This window comes from Sphaeramia orbicularis, chromosome 9, assembly GCF_902148855.1.
Source record: "Sphaeramia orbicularis chromosome 9, fSphaOr1.1, whole genome shotgun sequence".
NCBI lineage: Eukaryota > Metazoa > Chordata > Actinopteri > Kurtiformes > Apogonidae > Sphaeramia > Sphaeramia orbicularis.
The window spans coordinates 21,217,995-21,239,595 of record NC_043965.1 but is presented as its reverse complement, the minus strand read 5'-3'; the positions used below and the strand labels follow the sequence as shown (position 1 = coordinate 21,239,595).

The following is a 21,601-nucleotide window of genomic DNA, read 5'->3' as shown; positions in this document are numbered from 1 at the left end:
TTCCATGACGATCAACATAAGTGTGCTTCAAATAGGTTATTTTACAACCTTAGAGGCATGAAGAGAAGAAAATATCCAGTACTTCTCAAGTAACAGAATAAGAGTAATAAAGTCTTGATCTTGATTCCCTTCGGCCCCGTTATAAATCTACTAAAAGTTGAGAAATAGACAATTTTGGAGCTATTTTATATCTACACTCACAGTCAATGAAAATTTTGAGACCACATTTTTCGACATAATTTTTATTTTGAAACCTTAAACTGGAATTTTTGTCATATGAATCATTTGTTTAGGATATTGGCATACAGAAACAAAAATCCAAAGTTTCAAGAATAATTTCAAAACAAAAAACTTAACAAAAGAAAATGGCACCTGCAAAACACAAAGTCACAACAGTAGTGGTCCTGGTCAGGACTTGTCACTCTCTCTCGCCCTGGACGCGGTCTATGGTCAACAGAGCCTGTGGTGTTGTGGCGTTCAACCAGGTTTCTGATTGTGGGTTGGGAACAGCCCATACATACGCCTGGCTATATCACTGTAGCTCAAACCGGCCTCCACCATACCCAGTGCCCGGAGACATTGTTCATGTGATAGACGTGGCATGATGCAACAATGGTGGCCTTTTTTTGGGCCTTTATATAGGCCTTCAAAACCAATCCTCAAATTGTGCAGATACCCACTGAGTATTGCTCAATGTGTATTTGGTCGACTTTTGCAAAGAGACCAACCATGTGCAATGAACTGTGCCAACATGACAACTCATCATTATCTCAACTACCTGAGCATTAAGTCATCAATAAATCCACCATGAATAATTACAACCCCCCTACAAGTAGAAATATGCATACATTTCTACCTCAAAGTTTCTATTGACTGTCAGTATACTAAATACCACAAACAGGTCTGAGTTTGTAGGAATGTAAATTGCTGCCCATGCACTGTGACTTATCAATATTTCGTTCTATTATATAACTCAGAATAGTTTTCATAGACTGTGTTTTTTCCTCTTTAGCAGCTCTATCTCTCCCGTCTTTTTGACCGCAGATGTGAGTGTTATGCGGTGTGTTAATATACAACTGAGGAGGCAGGTACATCCCAGCCACCTCCCCTTAGGTGTGATGCAAACTTTGTCAAACTCACACGCCTTCAGCCACAGCCACATTTGCTTCTGTTCGCACTAGATGAGAAGGTCGGATTCTTTTCATCCTGAACCTTTACAACAGAGATTTAAAGTAACAACCTCCTGTCTGATACCAGCACCGTCATCTTTACTCCAACAGAGACAAAAAAAAAACACAGGACAGTCTGTACTATTCACACTGAGGTAAATGATCATGAATGTGAAGAAGCAGCTGTGGTCCTTGGCCCGGATGGTGCTGCCGACTGTGGGGTTTGCCTTGACTTGCGTCGGGGCCTTCCTGGTGTCTCTGGAGAACCAGTATGATCAAAATCTCAAGGTCATTCCAGCCTATATTATGATCGTTTTCGGCTTCTTCTCTATGCTCATCGGAGTCTTCTGGACAATTTGCAACAGCATGAAAAGCAAGGTTTACCAGCGAGGCGGGCATCAACAGCACATCCAGGTTTTCACTATAGAAAGGTAAGACTGCTGTTTAAAAGAGCAAAGAGAAACTTAAATAAAGTGACTGTAGAAGTACATTTTGTTATTTTTGTGACTATATTCTTGCAAATCAATTTCTCTGCTCTGGAGAAATAACGGCTTTGTGTGAGGGAAACTAAAAAAAAAGCTACACAAACAATTTATTGCATGATATTTGTTGGTGTATGTAAAGCCATTTTAACCCGTAAAGACCCAAACAAGCACTGGCGACCAAAATCATCTACTAATATAAAATGATTAATAACTTCTGATCCACTAATCCTATCAATCCATGGAAATAATTGGTGTAAAATGCAGTTTGTCATCTTTTCATGGTCATCAGATATGACCCATTTGGATGTTCAGGAGGCTCTGTAGTTGCCATGGAAACACCATCATCTTCTACAACATTGATTTACCAGTAAAACCCATAGAGTTGGATCAATGACAGTGGATGGAGATGTTTGTTTTTATGTTTAGTTAAAGATATTTTTGCTGAAAAGGTCAGTTTTTCCTCATTTTTTTCTGATTTGTTCTTATAACCTTTGAATTTACTCTGAGCTTTAATGAATATCTACATGATCAGTGAATTAAATATGGGAAGATATAGGATTAATAATGAAAAGACTTAAAATAAAGATGATATTACAATAAATGGCGATAAATCACTTAAGAAAGGTTAAATACAGAGAAAAACTCATTTGAGAACTACTGCAAATGATCAGTTTATGATCAGTTATTGATATATTTTGTTAAATAAGTCACATTTTCTTCATTTTTCTTTGTTTCTGATATTATGGCAATTGACTTTAACCTGAGCTTTTATGAACATCTACATAACCGGTAATTAAATATGGGAAAATACCTGATTTTTATTGAAGAAATGCAAAATACAGAGGATAATATTATAATAAATGGTGATAAATCACTTAAGAGAGGTAAAATAGAGAGAAAAATTCATTTTGGAACAGCTGCAAAAGTTACACTGGGTCTTTATGGGTTAATACATGCTTGTCTTATTCAAATTTTTAAGGGTGACTTTTAAGTATCTGACCTAAAAAGCCATGTGAAAATCAGCTCAATAATAATGTGTGTGTTATCTAATTGTTCCTCTGCAGGCCCAGCTCCTTCCCTCCATCCTATGAGGAGTCACAGGTCAGTCAGGGTGATCTAGACTCATCTCCAGCGTTCATGGTAGTGGTGGACGGGGTGGACGTGGCCCTGAGCCTGGCTCCTCCGCTGTACTGCCAGGACAGCTCAGAGGTCCCAGACTGCACGTGGAGCTGGGAACGACCTCCCCCTTACAGTCAAGTAGAGCGTGAACCGCAACGACCAGCGGCTGCAGAGGAGCAGAGCGAAGCCACATCTGCACACTGAAGGATGAAAGATTCGCCTAAATGGCTGAGAGACGAGGGAGTAAGGGATGATAGTAGATAGACGGGGCTTCCAGAAATGTGGGGAAGTGTCTGTGGATTGCTTTGGCTGCCAAGTGATGGGATGGACCGCGGTGACAAGTTGGCATGTGATTTAATCCATGAATGTAAACCGGAGGTGGATCGCTGCACTGTAATGCCTGAGCTGAAGTAAACAGGTGATCATGAAGGTTTTTAGAGACATGGAATGACTCATGAGTTTGTAGGGACAGAAGTACGATGTTTGGACCATGAACTTGTTAAAAGTTTAGGCTGATATGACTTTAAAGGATCTATGCATGTCTGGATCAGACAGCACCTTTACTTTCACCTGCACTGTACCCAAAATTGTGCACTTTTAACACTGAACACACCTGTATTTGTTTAAGGATATGTTGATGCTTTGTATTAAAAAAATATTAAAGTTATTCAAGCCACTCTGTTTCTTGTGTTCTGAATGTTTTTAATCATGTAGATAGAGTTTGTACTGTATCTCCTCTTCACTTTTTTTTTTTTTTTTTTTTTTTTTTTGACAAAAATAGGTTTAAGATAGGTCTACCCATGTTGTGTGGATTTGTTACTGGTATTATTTGTTATAGGTATTATTTGTGCGAATGTGGTATACAATATTTTGTTCATCCTTCCTTATATTCTTCATTTCATAGGTCTTATGTATTTCATTGTTGTGTTTTGTCTTTTTTTTTGTAGTTTTGTTCGTTTTGTTTTTTTTCCTCTCTCTTCTGCCCGGTTTACTCAGTTCTGGTTGTAGTTATTGTTACCATTATAATTGTCTCCATGGTTGTTGCTGCTTGTATTGTTGATACTTTCTTGTGAGGGTCTTCGCCACCTTCTTCTCTCTTGTTCTCTCCCCTTCTTCTACCCCTCTCCCCCACCCCCCATGTCAGGTCTGGCATCGAAATGTGGTTCAACAAAACTCATAATAAACACAAAAGAATATCAAAGGGTGCTTCACATACTTTATGAAGTTACCCTTGGCAAAGCAAATTTGTTCAGCACCGGGAGGAACGAGACTACCATTCTGCTGTTAGGACGCTGGACAAGACAAGTAGAAAAAAAAAAAAGTAGTGTGAGATACTCACTGGTAAAATGTCAAAATAAAAGAGGATACACAAGCAAAGGTGTCAGAAAAATGGGCAATGATGACTGGGAGTACAGTTGGTGTCGGCTACTGCCTAATCGGTACAGATAGCTGCCTGTCAGCCAGCTGAGCCCATAAGAAAAAAAAAAAAAGGTCTACCCATACTCAGACCAGTGTTTTATAGAAGAACTTAATTATACGTATGTGTTAAAATAACTTACATTAATTGAAAGATTTGTTTACAAACTTGTTGCTGGGGGCAGCCGCGACCTAAATGGCTGGAGAGTCGGCTTGTGACTGAAGGGTTGTCGGTTTGATTCCCAGGGCTGGCAGAGAGTTGTTGGCTGGCATGCCCTTGAACAAGGCATTAACCCCTCACGGGCGCCTGACATGATGAGCCCACTGCTTCTTGCATGCAGTGTGTGTGATGCATGATCTAATGATGGGTTAAAGGCAGAAGACAAATTTTGGCGTGTGGTGCATGTTTACGTGTGTGACAAACTACTACTGACGAAATAAAGATTCTATTCTAGTCTATTGTAGATGAATATATAGATTAGACTGTGCAGCACATCTCATAAAGTTGCACAACTATTCACATCATCAAAACATAGATTTTTAACCACTTGTGTCAGCAGTCCCTTATGTGCTGGTTTACTGTGGTCCTCCTCTCTTTTCTTGTCTAAGACTATGCCCTCAGTGTCCTTACAAGCAGATTATATGTACACTATGGGGAGCTCAGTTGAAAAGTTCACTGTAATAAAAATACTGGTGTGTCAACAATGTTCTGCAGTGTTACAGCTCTTTTGTTTTCATGTGTACATACTGACACGGGCAAGACTATCTTTGTGTTTTCAGCTCAAGACACTTTGAATAAGTAACACAGGAAAGTTAAAATTGAAAAAACCCATACCACTGTAAACTCAAAATGATCAATTTGCTTATTATAAGCTGCAATAAGTATTTCCTCACCCTCACGTGTGTCTTTATAGTGTGGTTTTTGTCTGTCTGGTGTCATTGCTCTGTCTGAAACTTGTCATTCTGAGCAGACTTTGGAAAAGAAGCTGGAAATCTCTTTAAGGTTAAGTAAAATAAATGAATAAATGTAAAAAGCTTCTGGAAATGTTTTAACTCTATTCTAATATAAAGTATTTAACGAATGCCCCTAGACTAGTTTCTGATTCTAAAATATTAACAATTAAATTCCAGGTCAGACTTTTTTTCTTCACAATTCATTCATTCACATTCATGCCCTGATCTTCATTTAACCTCAGAACGAAACCCTGACATTATAAAACAGTCGAATGGGGCAATAACCTATAATAGCTGACAGGTAATGTCTGGCTGACTGAGTGAACACATCCTTGCGGATATCCACTGGCATATCCTCAACTCTTAATGAGGGCAATCAGTGTGTTTATGAGTTCCTGCTCTCTGTGTCTCATACAGGCCGTATAAAGATCAACCCGCTTCATTTCTTATCTCGACCCAACAGCTTCAACACATTTCACACTCAGTTCAAAAGCAGGTCCTGTGCCCCACGCACCAGAAAAAGCCTCATATTAATCAAGGATTTTCAAATAAGAACATCAGCAAATGTTGGTACTCTTAATTATGAAACAATGTTTAATTAAAGTCCCATAATGCCAAAGGGCAACTTGCTTCAGTCTGACATATTTTCTTTTTCCCTGTTACTTCTGTCTATATCTAATTCAATTAAAAAAGGCAAGCGTTACACACAAAAAGTTTATTTAGATAAGAAAAAAAAAAAAAAAAGAAATAATATATTCAGTATGGGTATAGAGTATTCAGGTCTAAACTGAAATACTGGAAAAAGCAGCATATTATCGCTAAGGATTACACACGTGTAACACGTGTAAATGATGGCACAATCCAAATGGGGTCAATTTATATTTCTCTTGTCTTTCTTTTTTTCTCCCAAACTTAGGGAACATAGGGGACATTTGAAGGCGTGGGAATGGGGTATTTTTTTCCCTCCCGATTTCAGCTCCTGCAGCTTAACCCATAAAGACCCAGCGCTACATTTATGTCAGTGTCCAAATGACATTTTCTCTATATCTTACCTTTCTTAAATGAATTATCACCATTTATTTATAATATTATCCTCTGTATTTTGTATTTTAGCAGTATAAATCAGATATTTTCCAATATTAAATTCACTGATCATGTAGATGTTCGTTAAAGCTCAGATTAAAGTTGAGGGTTATTATATCAGAAACAGAGAAAACTGAAGAATATTTGACTTTTTTTTTTTTTTTTTTAAGTAAAATATATCATTAACTGAACATAAACCCGATGTCTCCATCCACTTTCATTCATCAAACTCCATGGGTTTACTGGTGAATCAATGTTATAGAACACAGGTGTCAAACATGCGGCCTGGGGGCCAAATCTGGCCCACCAAAGGGTCCAGTCTGGCCCTTGGGATGAATTTATTACATGCAAAAATAGATATTAAGAAATTAACAATCATTTTAGCTCAGGTTCCACATGCAGCCCACTTTAATCTCTAGTGGGTCAGACCAGTAAAATACTGTCATAATTATCTATAAATACTCACAACTCTAAATTTTTCTCTTTGTAAATGTAAATATTTTCATGTATTTACACTAAAACAATGTATAATTTCACAAAAAATGTGAATGTGAACAAATGTGAACAACCTGAAATGTCTTAAGAAAAATTAGTGCAATTTTAACAATATTCTGCCTGATACTAAATGTTTTGTGTATTTGTAGATCCACTGTGATCTGTAAGTTATAATGAACATGTGGAAATGATAAACTGAGGCAGAATATTGTTAAAATTACACTATTCTTTCAGTTTGTTCAAGTTATACCCATTGTTTGAAAGGCCAGTTTGTAGATGTAAACATTTTCATTGTTTAACTTGACTTTTTTCACTGTAAAATATAGAGAAAAGTTTGGAGTTGTCATTATTTATATATTATTATGTTATGATTTTACTGGTTCGACCCACTTCAGATCAAATTTAGCTGAACGTGGCCCCTGAACTAAAATGAGTTTGACACCCCTGTTATAGAAGATGACGGTGTTTCCACAGTAACTACTGAGCCTCTGATCATCCAAATGGAACATATCTGATGGCCATGAAAAGATGACAAACTGTATTTTACACTAATTATTTACATGTATTGATAGGATTAATGGCTGAACAGGTGTAGACCTGTAAAGACCCAGTGCTACTTTGGCGGTAGTTCTCAAAAGAATTTTTCTGTGTAAGGGATTTATCACCATTTATTGTAATATTATCATCTTTATTTTGAGTCTTTTCAGTGTAAATCATGTATTTTCCTACATTTAATTAACTGATCATGTAGATATTTATTAAAGCTTAGGGTAAATTCAAAGATTATTAGAACAAATCAGAAAAAAAATGAGGAAAAACTCAATGGGTTTTACTAATGAATCAATGTTGTAGACGGTGGCGGTGTTTCCATGGTAACTACGGCGCCTCTGAACGTCCAAATGGGTCATATCTGATGACCATGAAAAGATGATAAACTGTATTTTACACCAATTATTTACATGTATTGATAGGATTAGTGGATGAACAGGTAATAAACATTTTAGATCAGTAGATGGTTTGGTCGGTGATGGATGTTTGGGGTCTTTACGGGTTAAACATTTTTCACAGAACTTAAATGAAAACTGAGTCAACATAACATTAATTGTAAGATGTAAAACTGAGAGACAAATTACATAACAGGGATATGGTAACATCATTTCTGTTTTCATATCTCTGCCCTGTCATGGTAGTAAACATGTTCATCTTCAGTTGACTTTAGGTTAAACAATATCACACCCTAATTTCACTTCATATCATATAAAATCAACAAGATTCAATCCACCATGATATAACAGTTGTGGTGCAATGCCTGGTTTATTTTACACTTGGACAAACTTTTTATTGCTCCTGCATGGAAAAGGGTGATAAAGTATACTGTGTCATACATGAGTGGACAGGTGTGAGCAAAAAGTGAACACCGCATTGTTACACAGAAACAGGATGCGATAAATCAAAAAATTGTTGAAAAAAAGCACGACAGAATCATAAATTCAATCTGCACATTTGTAAATATGTTTGCTGCTTACATATTTTTCACCCATAACAATAATTAAATAGCCTTCCTGGTATTGCCATTGTATATTCAAACTTTAATTAACTATAATAGTGGTCAGTAAACAGCTGGAAAAGCCGTGTGCAAGATTATTTTTCCTTTTGAAGATTAGCCGTGAGCTTCTCCTCCTTTGTGAGCTGCTTTATAAGTAGAACTAAGAAAATGACACTGGACATGGATATGTTAAAATGCTAGAGGAGGAAATTCATTTGGATTTTTACGTATGCGCGAGTAGGTGCATGCGTGTGTTCGTGCATGTGACTGTGTGGTTTCCTGCTCGTTCATGTGATGACGTTGGGGCCACGGCGTCCTGTCCTTTCATGGATGTTGGAGATCTTCAGGGCGATGGCGATGAGAGGACCCAGGACCACCTGCGACAAAAAATGCGATTAAAACTCCGATAAGGATGGGTTTATTTCTGAATCACTAAATCAATAAAATAAGTGGTGCCAGGCACAACAAACCCCGCCCCCTGCACATATTGTCACTTATTTTGGTATCGATCCAGCTGATGTCATCATGTCTACGCATGTGATGATGTCATATCCATCGCCTCTATATATGTGCCAAGTCTGAAGTAAATTGAAACAAAATTGATGTTTTTATAGACATTTGAAATTTCGCCCATTATAAGTAAATGGGAAAAAAAAAAATTTTTAAATTCATTAAAAATTTTAACTTGAACCTACTTTTCCCAAAATATAACAGCATGTATTCTGGGTCACTGGCAATCTATAAACCAAATTTGGTATGAATTCAACCAATATTTTGCTGCTAGAGTGTTAACAAACGAACAAACCGAACTAAAAACAATATGAGGTAATAATCTCAGATGACAGCGTTGACTATGATAAAATCAGATCACCTTCAACCTAGTGTATGTTTTGTTGTGCAAGGCAGCAGCATGTGAGCTATAGCACATATACACACAACACAGATAAACTGACAGTTAAACAGATCTCAGTGTAGATAACCCAGTTGGAGTTATGTCCCTATAGCCCTATAAAAAACAGTGTCAACGTCCATATCAGTCGCATTTTATAGAAAAGTTCTCAGATTCTTGTTACTCAATTCTTGTTAAAACTAATGATTCATTCACAAAATTCATGTACAGTGAACAGACCGGTGCAATAAAGACATTAGATATGGAAATGCTGAGTTGTATCACGACAGGTGTTTGACCGAGGGTAGATGTAGCAAAATATCTACAGTCTTAAAGGTTCAGAGTGTAATATGACATCTAGTGGTGAAGCTGCAGAATGCACCTTGCTTTCCTCACATTTTTTAACCCTCATTAGAGCATGTGTTTTCGGCTTTTTGGTTAATTAACTTTCAGCATATTGTGAATCAAGTCGTCTTGTAGGAAATAAGAACTGCACCTACTTCTCTGGACTCTGATTTTGGGATGTAGACAATGTATATGGGTGCTTCTATGAAACTGGTCTCTAAAAACAGGACATGGGGGCTAAAAATTCAAACCAGATGTAGACTAATGTTATGAAGCAAGTTTGGAAGCACTTTGGGTCTGTTAGAAAAATAAATATTTACTGAGATAAAAGAGAAAAAAAATTTTCAGATAAAACACATTTTTATATTTTTTTATGTTATTTTTTATACAAAAATCTGCTTGTAACACAGTAAAAAGGACACGAAAATTACTTGCTACTATTATTTTGAATATCTTATTATTCTCTCACAGGTACATTTTGGGAACTGAAGTACATATGCAAGGCAGGGTGTTTCACAAAAATGATTGTTGTTGAAAAATCACTCAGGATTTATATGGGTTTAAATGGGCAGGTTCTGCACATAATGCCAGTGGACATGATGGGTTACACACGAAACCTGGAATGAGACTGCCGATTCATGAAAAATGTGCATGTCTGGGTTAGAAAAACCACTAGGATCGACAAATTTAACACAGTGTCTTTATTTATAGTGGTATATAAGACCATTTCCAGCCATATTTTCCAGATCAAATGCACTGACACCTAGGTCGTTTTTCCTGTCCTAATTTTGGTCCTATTTTTGCCCCAATATTTTATTAAAAATTCATTAATTTTGGGATGGCTCAGAGCAAGATAATTATTTTATTTTTTTTTTTATCTGAGGTCATCATTGGGTACATCTTGGAGGAAAATATGTCTAAATTTCTCTTTTATTATTGGGTCTAAAAAAGCTGGCAAAGTGCCAGGTACCAAAATGAACCCAGTTTCATAGAAGCACCCATATAAATATAACACTGAAATCTATTTTTACAGATCAATGTTAAGATTCAGTCAGATGCAACTCTACTGCTCAACTCTGTGGCTTCTGATAAAAGCGTGAAAAGGTAGCTTCATTCTTCCTAAGCTGCATCAGGCGATCTATACTTATATTTAGTGTTTTGCGCTGGACAAAGAGGAGCTAGCTAAAGGGGAGAGGTTAATATTGCTGTAAAATGGAAGAAAGAAGACAAGTAAGTCTATTCTAATCTACTGTTGACACATGGCAGCACAACATGGCGTACTCACTAATTGTGTGATAATGAAAACAAAATGTTTCTTATAATAAAAGCAACATTTTGAATATTATATTCAATTTCTGCAATTAGATCCTCTAAAATCCCCCCAATCTTGCGTACATTTACAACATGTCTTAAACATGTACACAAAACTTGCAGTTTAATTTAAGACAAGCCACAAAGGGCTGTTAATAAGGCACAATGAACACATTTGTTCTGCTTTATGTGCAGTATACATATTGTAGAAGAAAGTTTAAATACTGTATGACTCAGCAGTTTGTGTTATGGTATTATTTATCAGCCTTCTTTTTAGCTTCTTTTTTTTTTTGCAAGGTTTTTTTTTTGTGTTTTGTATGCAACTGAGCTATTGCGACCAAGTAATTTCCCTTGTGGATCAATAAAGTTTGTCTAAGTATAAGTATAAGTCTTCTCTGTATCAGACAAACTGCAATATAAAAGTACTTTAAAGTATCTGACATGGTTAAAATGAAAACTGCAATGATGGCAAGTGGGTTACATACAATAACAGTCAGGGGCATCACCTTTAATCCGTCCTAAAAAGCATGTTGTCTAATCACACTTGTCACATTTTATGATTTATACTCATGGTCTAAGGGACTCTGATCTGAAATCATGTTTGTTATCTTATTAGGTCAATCCAGACACGGCGGAAGTGAACATTGAAATTAATATTAAAGCAATCACAATGTTAACGTAAGTAAATAGTGTGATTATGATTACATCCTTCTATTTGATGTGGCGTTCTGGTTAAGTGGCCAAGACTAAATGACGGTGTCTAGCCATCATAACTGCAGCTTTATAACCCCTGAATATGGTTAAAGTACACTACATATTCCAATATATGTAAGTGGCACAAGGAGCTAGTGTTCCTAATCACACAAGAAACTACAGGTCAGTCAGCAGCAACCGGGTCAGATCAAGATCAGAAATGGACATTTTCTGATCACAGTATTGGCTGCAATAAATTAGCTGCATTTCTAGCTGTGTATTGTCTTTCTACTGTAATGCTGTTGCTAAATAATGAACTTAAGGGCTGCAAGTATCAACGCCAAATAACCCTGTGCACATTCAGCTACTGTTTATATTGTATTCAGAGTATATGCAATGTCTAAAATGCGAAAAATGTATTGATACAGTTCGATAATGGTGTGATATTACCTGCTTTATAGTGGCTAAACTCACTGAATATTGCGAGTAATGTTTATTTTGGATAAACAGGTGATGTATTGAGAGTTTTGTTGGATTTCAGTTTAACCCATAAAGACCCAAACAGCCACCAACGACCAAAACCATCTACTAATGTAAACTGTTTAATACCTGTTCATCCACTAATCCTATCAATACATGCAAATAATTGGTGTAAAATACAGTTTGTCATCTTTTCAGGGTCATCAGATATGACCCCTTTGGATGTTCAGAGGCTCCGTACTGAACGAGGAAACACAGTCATCTTTTACAACATTGATTCAACAGTAAAGCCCATGGAGTTGGATCAATGACAGTGGATGGAGACACTTGGATTATGTTCAGTAAATGAAATATTATCTCAGGTTTTTATATAATAACCCTCAACTTTAATCTGAGCTTTTATGAACATATACATGATCAGTAAATTAAATATAGGAAAATACCCGATGTTCACTGAAAAAATGCAAAATACAGAGGATAATTTCATAATGAATGATGATAAATCCCTTTAGAAAAGTGAAATATAGAGGAAAACATATTTTGGAAGCACTGGTTCTTTATGGGTTAAATCTTTCTGGATGCACTTGTATCTAAACACACACATGCACCTACAAAGTACATTTCTGAATCTCTCATTCTCTGACTCATTCTCTGAATCTCAAATATTCTTGGTCTGTACCTGAGTTTCTCTGCTGTGTCTCTCTGGATCTCTCTCGAAGCTCTCAGCATAAATGCGGATGGTGGCGCCCATTCCTCCCCCACTCCCACTCATCCGAAACACCAAACGAGAGGCATCGCTGAAGATGATCCTTAAGCCCTGGAGAGATTTAAAGTGGAGTTCTCATTAGCAATCAAATACTAAGACATATATATATATATATATATATATATATATATATATACTCAAATCATGTCAAAATATGGATTATCAAAAGACAATAGAAGGAGCTTTACAATCCGTAGAATAAAAAAATACTCTGTCACTTGAAGGACACAAACAAAAATTATTTAACAATCTTTCAAGGCAAAAATGGTTTCTAGTAAAGCCTGGTATGCAATAGATAATTTTGATTCAGGGGTACATGATCTCCACTGGGCCAGACCAGTGAAATGATAACATAAAGTATAAATAATGTTTATATCTACAGATGATCCTTTAAAAAATGTGAATGACCTGAACAACCATGAAGAACCTGAAATTTCTTAAGCAAACTAACTACAACTTTAACAATATTATGCCTCTGCTTCTGATTTAGATACGTGCATTACAACTTACAGATCACAGAGGGTCTATAAAGGTACAAAACATTTAGTAACAGGCAGAATATTGTTGAAATTGCACTTACTTCTCTTAAGATATTTCAAGTTGTTCATATTTATTCAGGTGATTCATATTTTTTGTGAAATTAATTTGTAAATGTAAACATTTTCATATAATTTTACTTTTTTTTTACACTAAAACAAAGAGAAACATTTGGAATTGTCATTATTTATGGGTTACTATGATAGTATTATACTGGTCCGTTAATATGTTCAATGTAATTTTTTGCATTTCATAAATTCATCCCACGGGGTGGATTGGACCATCTGGGGGGATATTTTTGGTCCACAGGCCGTATGTTTGGCACCCCTTCAATGGATGTTGGGTGATGTGCTTAAACTGCAAGATAAATCAGACTGGATTAATTTTCTGACAGATGAAAATCTACTAATTATATCATCAGTGCGTATCAAAGTAATTGACAAGATGATTGTCTATCAGTTGATGATTTGTTGGTTTTATCCATTTAATATATGTTAATAACAAAATCAATAATCTAAAAAAAAAAAGCAAAGGGAGAAATTATGACACCCAGAGAACTACAGTATCTGGAACTTGTAAACATCCACTAGATGTCACTAGTTTCGAATGTATGAGCCCATGACATGAACTGGGAGTTCTTATTAACAATATGCCTGTTTCCTGTCCTGTCATAGCACCCAAATAGTAGTTTAAGAGCTATATGAGATCTTAACTCCTCTTGCAAGACAGAGTTATTATTAAACATCCGCTTTACATTCACCAAACTGAAGAGTCAGTTCAGAAGCTCAGCAAAAAGCTCAGAAAGAAGAGTAAAACCTCATATTTCACCTTTGCGTCAGCGGCCTAACTGAAGTCAATCTCAACATTTGCACAGAAAACAGGATATTGTTTCATTGGTGTATACAGCTACAACCCTCACTGGCTGACAGAAGGAAGATAAGACCCTTTGACTAATGGATGTGTGATGACTCTTATCGCTCTTTAAATTCCACAGCGCCTCTTTCCTTATCCCATTAGTGCAAAAGACAAGTACAGGGAGAAAGACAGTAATATGTTTTCAGAAAAAACAAGAAGCGTGGAGAAGAAAAGTGAGTGGCTCTGGAGTAATTGTGTTGTAACTAGATCATTTCAAGATTGATCACACATACTTTGTAGACTTCAGTACAGCTTAATAGTATTAACTATTACATAAGTAAAGAGTTAAATGAGTGTGCTTAACAACAGTAACCCTTTTTTTTTTTTTTTTGGATCATTTTTAAAATTTATTTTCATTGTGCATCTCCACAAGTACAATACAAAAAAGGAAAGAAATTCACATTTTATGATACAAGATTTTGTGACACAAAATCCTACCAACCCAACCTGGATCTCAAAATGCAAAAACAACTGACAGAAACAAATACATGTATATAGATGAAAATGAATATAATTTACAGATATAAACAGATAGGTGATCAGGATAGTCAGAGACAATTATGTTGCATTCTTTCTTTAACCATAATGCAACAGTAACCCTATTTTAGAAGCGAAGTGCTGTTAAACTCTGCAAACTGGGACTCAGCGCCAGTGTTTATGGGCCATGGAACTAAAAGTAAAGTACCTCTGGATCCCTCGCCTTCCTCCTAATCTGACTTTGGCTCAGCGGTATAACATGATAACATGTCAGAGTCTGGGTGAGGAAAGACAGCGGTAATGAGAGATGTCCGTCTGCCTGTCCGTCCGTCCCACCCGTCTTCCTGCCCATTTGTCTGTCTTTCTGTCCGTGAGTGTGTCAGCTCATCTCTAACAATAGAGCAGCAGTTATCTGGAGGCTGAGTAATAATGCCGGTTAAAAACACCTTCCTTTGCAGAGCTCAGAGGCTCAGAGCGGAGCACATACCGGCTATAAATGGTGTCTGTCTATCTGTCTATCTGTCTATCTATCTGCCTATGCAAAATACGCAGACAATGCAAAATGAATTCAGTAGCCGACTACAAAGGCTGCCATTCCACTCCTTGTAAATCCCCAATGCAGAGTGTCTATGTGTGTATTTGTGTGTGTGTGTGTGTGTGTGTGTAAGACCCAGAGAGACGACAGCTGATATAATTCTGTCCTGGGAGGAATGTGTGCTGTAATAACACACACTGGGGCGACTGGGATGCTGAGGATTTACCAGTGAGGTTAAAGCACATTTTGGGGTCACTGACTAACTACTGTAAGCTCTGGAGCTGTTGTAACCATGGCAACACCAAGAAGTTGCACTCTCAGCGGGACGGTGGGAGACGTTGTTCCTCCTTTACGTTACATAAATTGAAGTTGGCGGATAAACCGTATTTGTGACCTCGGCGGCAAACACAAGTGTGAACACGTGCCAGGTCAAGCCTTCTTATGCATGTGTTCACACTTCGGAACAACTGGACTAACAGGCAGCGCATGCCTTTAAAACACAACGTGTGTGTGGATGTGGTATTAGGTGGGGCAGGAGTTAAGAAGAGCCGACGCCAAGAGTGAGTTTCCACACATTTCTGGGCAGAACATAGGGAGTCAGCTGGGTAAACTTCATAGAAAAGTGAGGGCGAGATGGGGGCAGGGGAGTGTTCGGTGATATGTTTGTATGTGATGTGTGTGTGTGTGTGTGTGTGTATGCATATATTTATGGTTTCAAATGGAAAGCAGCTTGTCGTGTCTAAACATGGAACTTCTCTGAGCGTACTGGGAGGTCCGGCTCACCAGAGACTGATAAATGAACCCTTGTATGAAACAGATTAAGATGAAGAGAACGTGTGAGTTGGAGTGTATACGGAAGAGGTTCTCCAGCTCACCTGACCTCAAGTGAACCAGTTCTGAAGTCGTACGTTCTGGCCCACCTCGGTTTGGTGTTTAGTTTGGGATAAATCACCATAGTGTTGCAGCAGTGGAAAGTACATTTACTCTGGTACCAGTATGAGTTTATGCAACTTTACACAACTACTCCACTACATCCCAGAGGCAAAAGTACTCTATTCACTCTACTGTATTCATCTGACAGCTTTTCTTACTTGAAAGAATTTACACAATGGACAAGCTTTTAAAATACAACACATTGTTAAACTAGATTAAACAAGTGATTTCCAACCTCTTTGGCTTCTGATGTTTTGCTAGAAACAGTGTGTTGTCTGGCTCTGAGTTCTTCACAGCTCCATCGTATAGTGATCTAAAGTTCTCACACTCTTGAGTTTCTGTTTTCACTTTAATAAATGCCCATAAATGAAAACACATTTGTATATCATTACATTGTTCGTTTTATCCTTTCCCATTAAGCACTTGTTAAACCATAAAATTTCCCTTCATTTAAAATGACTATGAAGTAGTTAAAACTAGCTCCAATAGTAACAAAACTGATGCTTCAGTAATAATAATCAGATGTTATCATATATAATAATATATATGTTATGGATAAAAGCAGCACTTTTACGTGAAGTTCTAATAATAATAATAATAATAATAATAATAATAATAATAATAATAATAATAATAATAATAATAATAAACTTTATTTGTATAGCACCTTTCATACAGAAATTGTAGCCCAAAGTGCTTCACATTGATTGAAAAAAAATACAATATTAAAATACATTTAGATTTGATTAGAAATACAATAAAATAAAAATAAATATAAAAACAGCGCACATTAAAATATTTGATTATGCATAGAATTTTGAAGTGCAAGTGATCATATATGTGCATTTCTCCGTTTCTGTACAACGATACAATCTGAACATAGGTGAAGTATAAACAGCAGTAAAAACAAAAGTTTCAGGCAAAACACAGCTTCTATTAAACCAAAGTGGTCATATTTACTGTTACTTGCCTTTGCACTTAACATGTCTTTGACCTTTTCGTTCAGACAATATGATGTTTATTGCATTAACTTTCTGATGTTTTATACCAGGTTTCATTCAACTGTTTGTGCTACTTCTTATCATGGGGTCAGGGGTCACATTAAATAGTGACTTTAACCTTTACAACCTATTTCAATCAGTTTTTGGTTTGCTTTTTAAGGTTCTGCACATATTTCCTGTATTTTCTTGTTGTATTTGAAAAAAAAATAGAGTGAGAAATAAATATGTATGCTCATTTCAACCCTGAAAAAACCACACAAGTAAAATTTTCCTAAGACTTTTGCATAGTACTATATAGATACTTTACTTGAAACAAAAGTAGTAAATACTCCTTCAGTTACTGAGCTGTTGAGGTTTTATGAATATTGTGCTGTATGCTAAAGTTTCCATTAATAATAATAATAATAATAATAATAATAATAATAATAATAATAATAATAATAATAATAAATTATTAATAATAATTATATAAATTATTATTAAAGTTTCCATTGACTCCTAACCCTACATGTCAATTGTAAAGCCTAAATTATGGACCCAAGATGTTGTACTACTTACTTGTTGTGCCTAAAAAACTATGCTGCTTGAAGGCAGTAAATGAAGGAGCATTATTATTATTATTGACCAGCTGTCAGAATGACTGGCTTCGAGTTTTTTGGAGAGTTTTGAAGGAGAAAACTTGATGATGCCATTATACAGACTAGCGGCATTGTACTCATGGTGCCATTGTACGATAGCATGAGAGGCTAAAATCGCCCAGCATACCTCACATCATTTGAATACGGACATAAAATTGTGCCTAGTAGATAGTCAAGTAATGTTCATATTCATTTGGCGAGTTTGGCGGCGATCGGGGCTGTGAAGGCTGAGGAAAATCTGTACAAATGCCCTCCTGTGCTGTAACATCGATCGATCAGACACAGAACGTGCATTATATAGTAGGATGTGTGTTAACAATGAGTGATGGGGAGTATGGCGCCCATTTTTGGACTATATTGGACAGGGCCTCTCTTCTATCCTATTAAAAGGACTGTTGTGCACTTAAATAGCTTAAATAGGATGGATTTTCAGGAAATTTTCAGGAAATGTTGATACTGGCACCAAAATCTAATCATTTCTTCCTTGTGCCAGTATCAACATTTCCTGAAAATTTCATGAAAATCCGTCCATAACTGTCGTGTATGTTTTGTTTTATGTCTAGTCTTTTGAAGACACTGTTTTGTTGAATGAAAAACAAAAAATTGGAATAAAAACAATGGGTAACAAGAAAAGCACACGGAGAGCGCAGACCTCCGCCAAGACAGATCTGTCCCCTATCCCCCGATCACCACCAAAATTTAATCATTTCTTCCTTGTGCCAGTATCAACATTTCCTGAAAATTTCATGAAAATCCATCCATAATTTTTTGAGTTATCTTGCTAACAAACAAACAAACACGCAAACACACAAAGCAAAGTGATCACAATACCTCCTGGCAGAGGTAATAAAAACAATGAGTGATGCAGTCTGTGGATACATAGCATTAATTTTTGGTGGTTTTGATAGTCATGGATGTGTTGCGATTTACAGCCTCCTGTTGCTGTTGATATTTCAGAATACCAATACTATGTAAAATCTTGCTTGTACTTTGAATAGACTCCAACAAACTCCAACAAACCCTCCCAAGGATTAACAAAATGAATGAATGAATGAAATGGTCTAAGATAAAATTTGACTTCTGCACCTCCTCTTGGCTCACTTTTCAAGCTTTAGAAAAACTATGCTGTGATGTAAGGTTTTGGCCAATAAATGGTCTTTTTAAATGGGTGGGAGAATAAAAACAGCATGACAACACAGCAGCTCCCCAGACTGTCACATTTTGACTTTGGTTTTTCCATAGTGACATGAAACATCCATCCATGCCCATCATTATATAAAGTCTGTTTTTGAGTACACAACCTGTTTAATCTATTATTACTCAGTTTCACGGAACAGATGCATTCTTTACTTTTCATATGTACATGTATATCTGTGCACAAAGCTATAGTGAATGCCTGTTTTAACAATGACCTCTGCTCTCAGATATGTACAGGGTGGGGAAGCAAAATTTACAATGAACATTTAGTTGTTTTTTCTCAGCAGGCACTATGTCAGTTGTTTTGAAACCAAACATATATTGATGTCATAATCATACCTAACACTATTATCCCTACCTTTTCAGAAACTTTTGCCCATATGAGTAATCAGGAAAGCAAACGTCAAAGAGTGTGTGATTTGCTGAATGCACTCGTCACACCAAAGGAGATTTCAAAAATAGTTGGAGTGTCCATAAAGACTGTTTATAATGGAAAGAAGAGAATGACTATGAGCAAAACTATTACGAGAAAGTCTGGAAGATACTATTAAAGAAGAATAGGAGAAGTTGTCACCCGAATATTTGAGGAACACTTGCGCAAGTTTCAGGAAGCGTGTGAAGGCAGTTATTGAGAAAGAAGGAGGACACATAGAATAAAACATTTTCTATTATGTAAATTTTCTTGTGGCAAATAAATTCTCATGACTTTCAATAAACTAATTGGTCATACACTGTCTTTCAATCCCTGCCTCAAAATATTGTAAATTTTGCTTCCCCACCCTGTACACTATAGATAGTAGTTGTAGTTAAAGCAAACAGAATACCCTAAAGTGCCCAAAGTACTACAATATTATGTAGATTATAATTTCTGTCCCTTTGTTCTTTTTTCATGCGTCTTCACTTCCTTTACTCGTACTGACCTGGTTTCGAGCGACTGTTCCATCCACAGGGTCGATGTACTCAAAGTTATCGGCCTTCTCCACGCTGTATATGTGGTCTCCTACAGCGAACTTCTGGCTGGTGAATGCCTTGTCTAAGATCACTCCATCCAGATCCCTCATTAGGTAAAAGGCTGCACGTGGATCCAGGCCTTCGTAGTCAAACCTGACAAACATGAGCAAACAAATAAGTAAAAATAGCAGTAGTTGAATTTTTTTTTTTTTCTCGGATGCTTTTGTGAAGCAAAAGTTTTGCTGAAATGCCACACTAAAATGGTCCTAAACTACAAATAAGAGGCTTTTTGATGGGGAAGGACTATGTTTTCCCTCAAAATTATGTCAGAAATGTGTATTTTATGGCCTATTTTTGCATTCTGGTCACTGCACTGTCCAGGATGTCCTCTCCATATACAGTACACACTGTAGAATATCTGTATAAGATTAAGGAAGCGCAGTGTGGGAACATGAAAAGCTGCAGCAACTGTCAGTGGGAACATTGCCTGCAGTAACTATCTCAGCCTCTCACAGGGGAGAAGTTAAAATAAGAACAAGTGACAACCAGTGAGGAGGACTGGAGGAGAAATGGACGAAGGTGAAGGCCTAGGAGACATATTTGGCTTCTGTGGGGATACAAGGGATTAGGACCTTCAGGGAAAAGGGAATCGCTGACAATCCCAGGGAGTGTGGACTTAAATAATTTCAACATTTAATGATTTAATAAAGCAAAGGGGGCCAAGTGATGAGCTAATGATATTCACACAGACACGGGACTGCAGATGGAGTTTGGCTAATTTGATTTCTTAGTCCTTTCGAGAGCTTCCTGGTTACCTGCAGTAGTAGTGGCGTCCAAATTTGGCCCAGTGGTCTCTGACAATCTGCTCCACACCTTGCTTCCGGGCTGCCATGATGGACAACCACACCAACACCGACCACAAACCATCTTTCTCACGAATGTGGTCTGAGCCTGTAGAAGCAGAAAACTATACATCACAGCTCTCGACAATCTGTTTCCTAGATAATTAAGGAGAACTGAGGTAATGACAGGTAATGAATAACCCCCACATGTTCCTGCCATGGAATTCACATAACTTTATCCAAAATACAATTTCCGTTTCACACAAGCTTCCTGAAGATAAAGAAGGAATATTATTAATACAGCTACACAACAGTTACTAAAACAGCCTTGTGGTTGGATGTAGAGAGATTATTTTCCAGCTCTACTGTATGTTGGAGGTCAACTAGAGTGTCTGGATATGCGCCATACATCCCCACACAAAACACACATACAAAAAGTAGTTCACGGAAGAGGAGTTCACACTTTAGCCTCCTTCACTGGGGACCTATAAGTCTGTTCTCAAAGACAGCTGCACAGTAAAGGTATCTGTTAAGGGGACGCTTTGACATTTAATAAGATTAAATATGTTCGTAATGTTTCCCCCACCAAGAGCTTGGCATAGAAAATGGACTGAACTCTTAGTTGTTATTTTAAGAGAAGGGAAGAAGTCATATAAAAACTCATTTATATTATTACACTTTACACATCCTAATCCTTTACTATTGTTTTTTTCACTGAACAATGATAACAAAAAGTGTGTGTCCTCGCTCTGGTATTTTACAGCTGTTAGGAAACTGGCAGTTGTCAATACTTAATCTCTGTGACGCTGTCTGTCTCCTTTGTT

General features: G+C 36.8%; 2 protein-coding genes across 2 annotated transcripts in view; one reads left to right on the top strand and one right to left on the bottom strand.

Moving 5' to 3' along the window:
* The first annotated feature begins 1,334 nt into the window (after positions 1-1,334).
* LOC115425688 (transmembrane protein 252-like) lies at positions 1,335-2,977 on the top strand. Its single transcript, XM_030143376.1, has 2 exons — positions 1,335-1,600; positions 2,719-2,977. Exons 1-2 carry the CDS (start codon positions 1,335-1,337, stop codon positions 2,975-2,977), a joined length of 525 nt encoding a protein of 174 aa, XP_029999236.1.
* A 5,039-nt stretch (positions 2,978-8,016) lies between these two features.
* pgm5 (phosphoglucomutase 5) overlaps positions 8,017-21,601 on the bottom strand; it is a 38,520-nt gene continuing 24,935 nt past the window's right edge. The window contains exons 8-11 of the mRNA XM_030143183.1: positions 20,751-20,886; positions 19,905-20,088; positions 12,665-12,802; positions 8,017-8,644 (exon numbers count right to left, since the gene is read on the bottom strand). Coding sequence (XP_029999043.1) covers positions 8,555-8,644; positions 12,665-12,802; positions 19,905-20,088; positions 20,751-20,886 — 548 coding nt within the window. The 3' untranslated portion in view covers positions 8,017-8,554. The remainder of the gene's footprint in view (positions 8,645-12,664; positions 12,803-19,904; positions 20,089-20,750; positions 20,887-21,601) is intronic.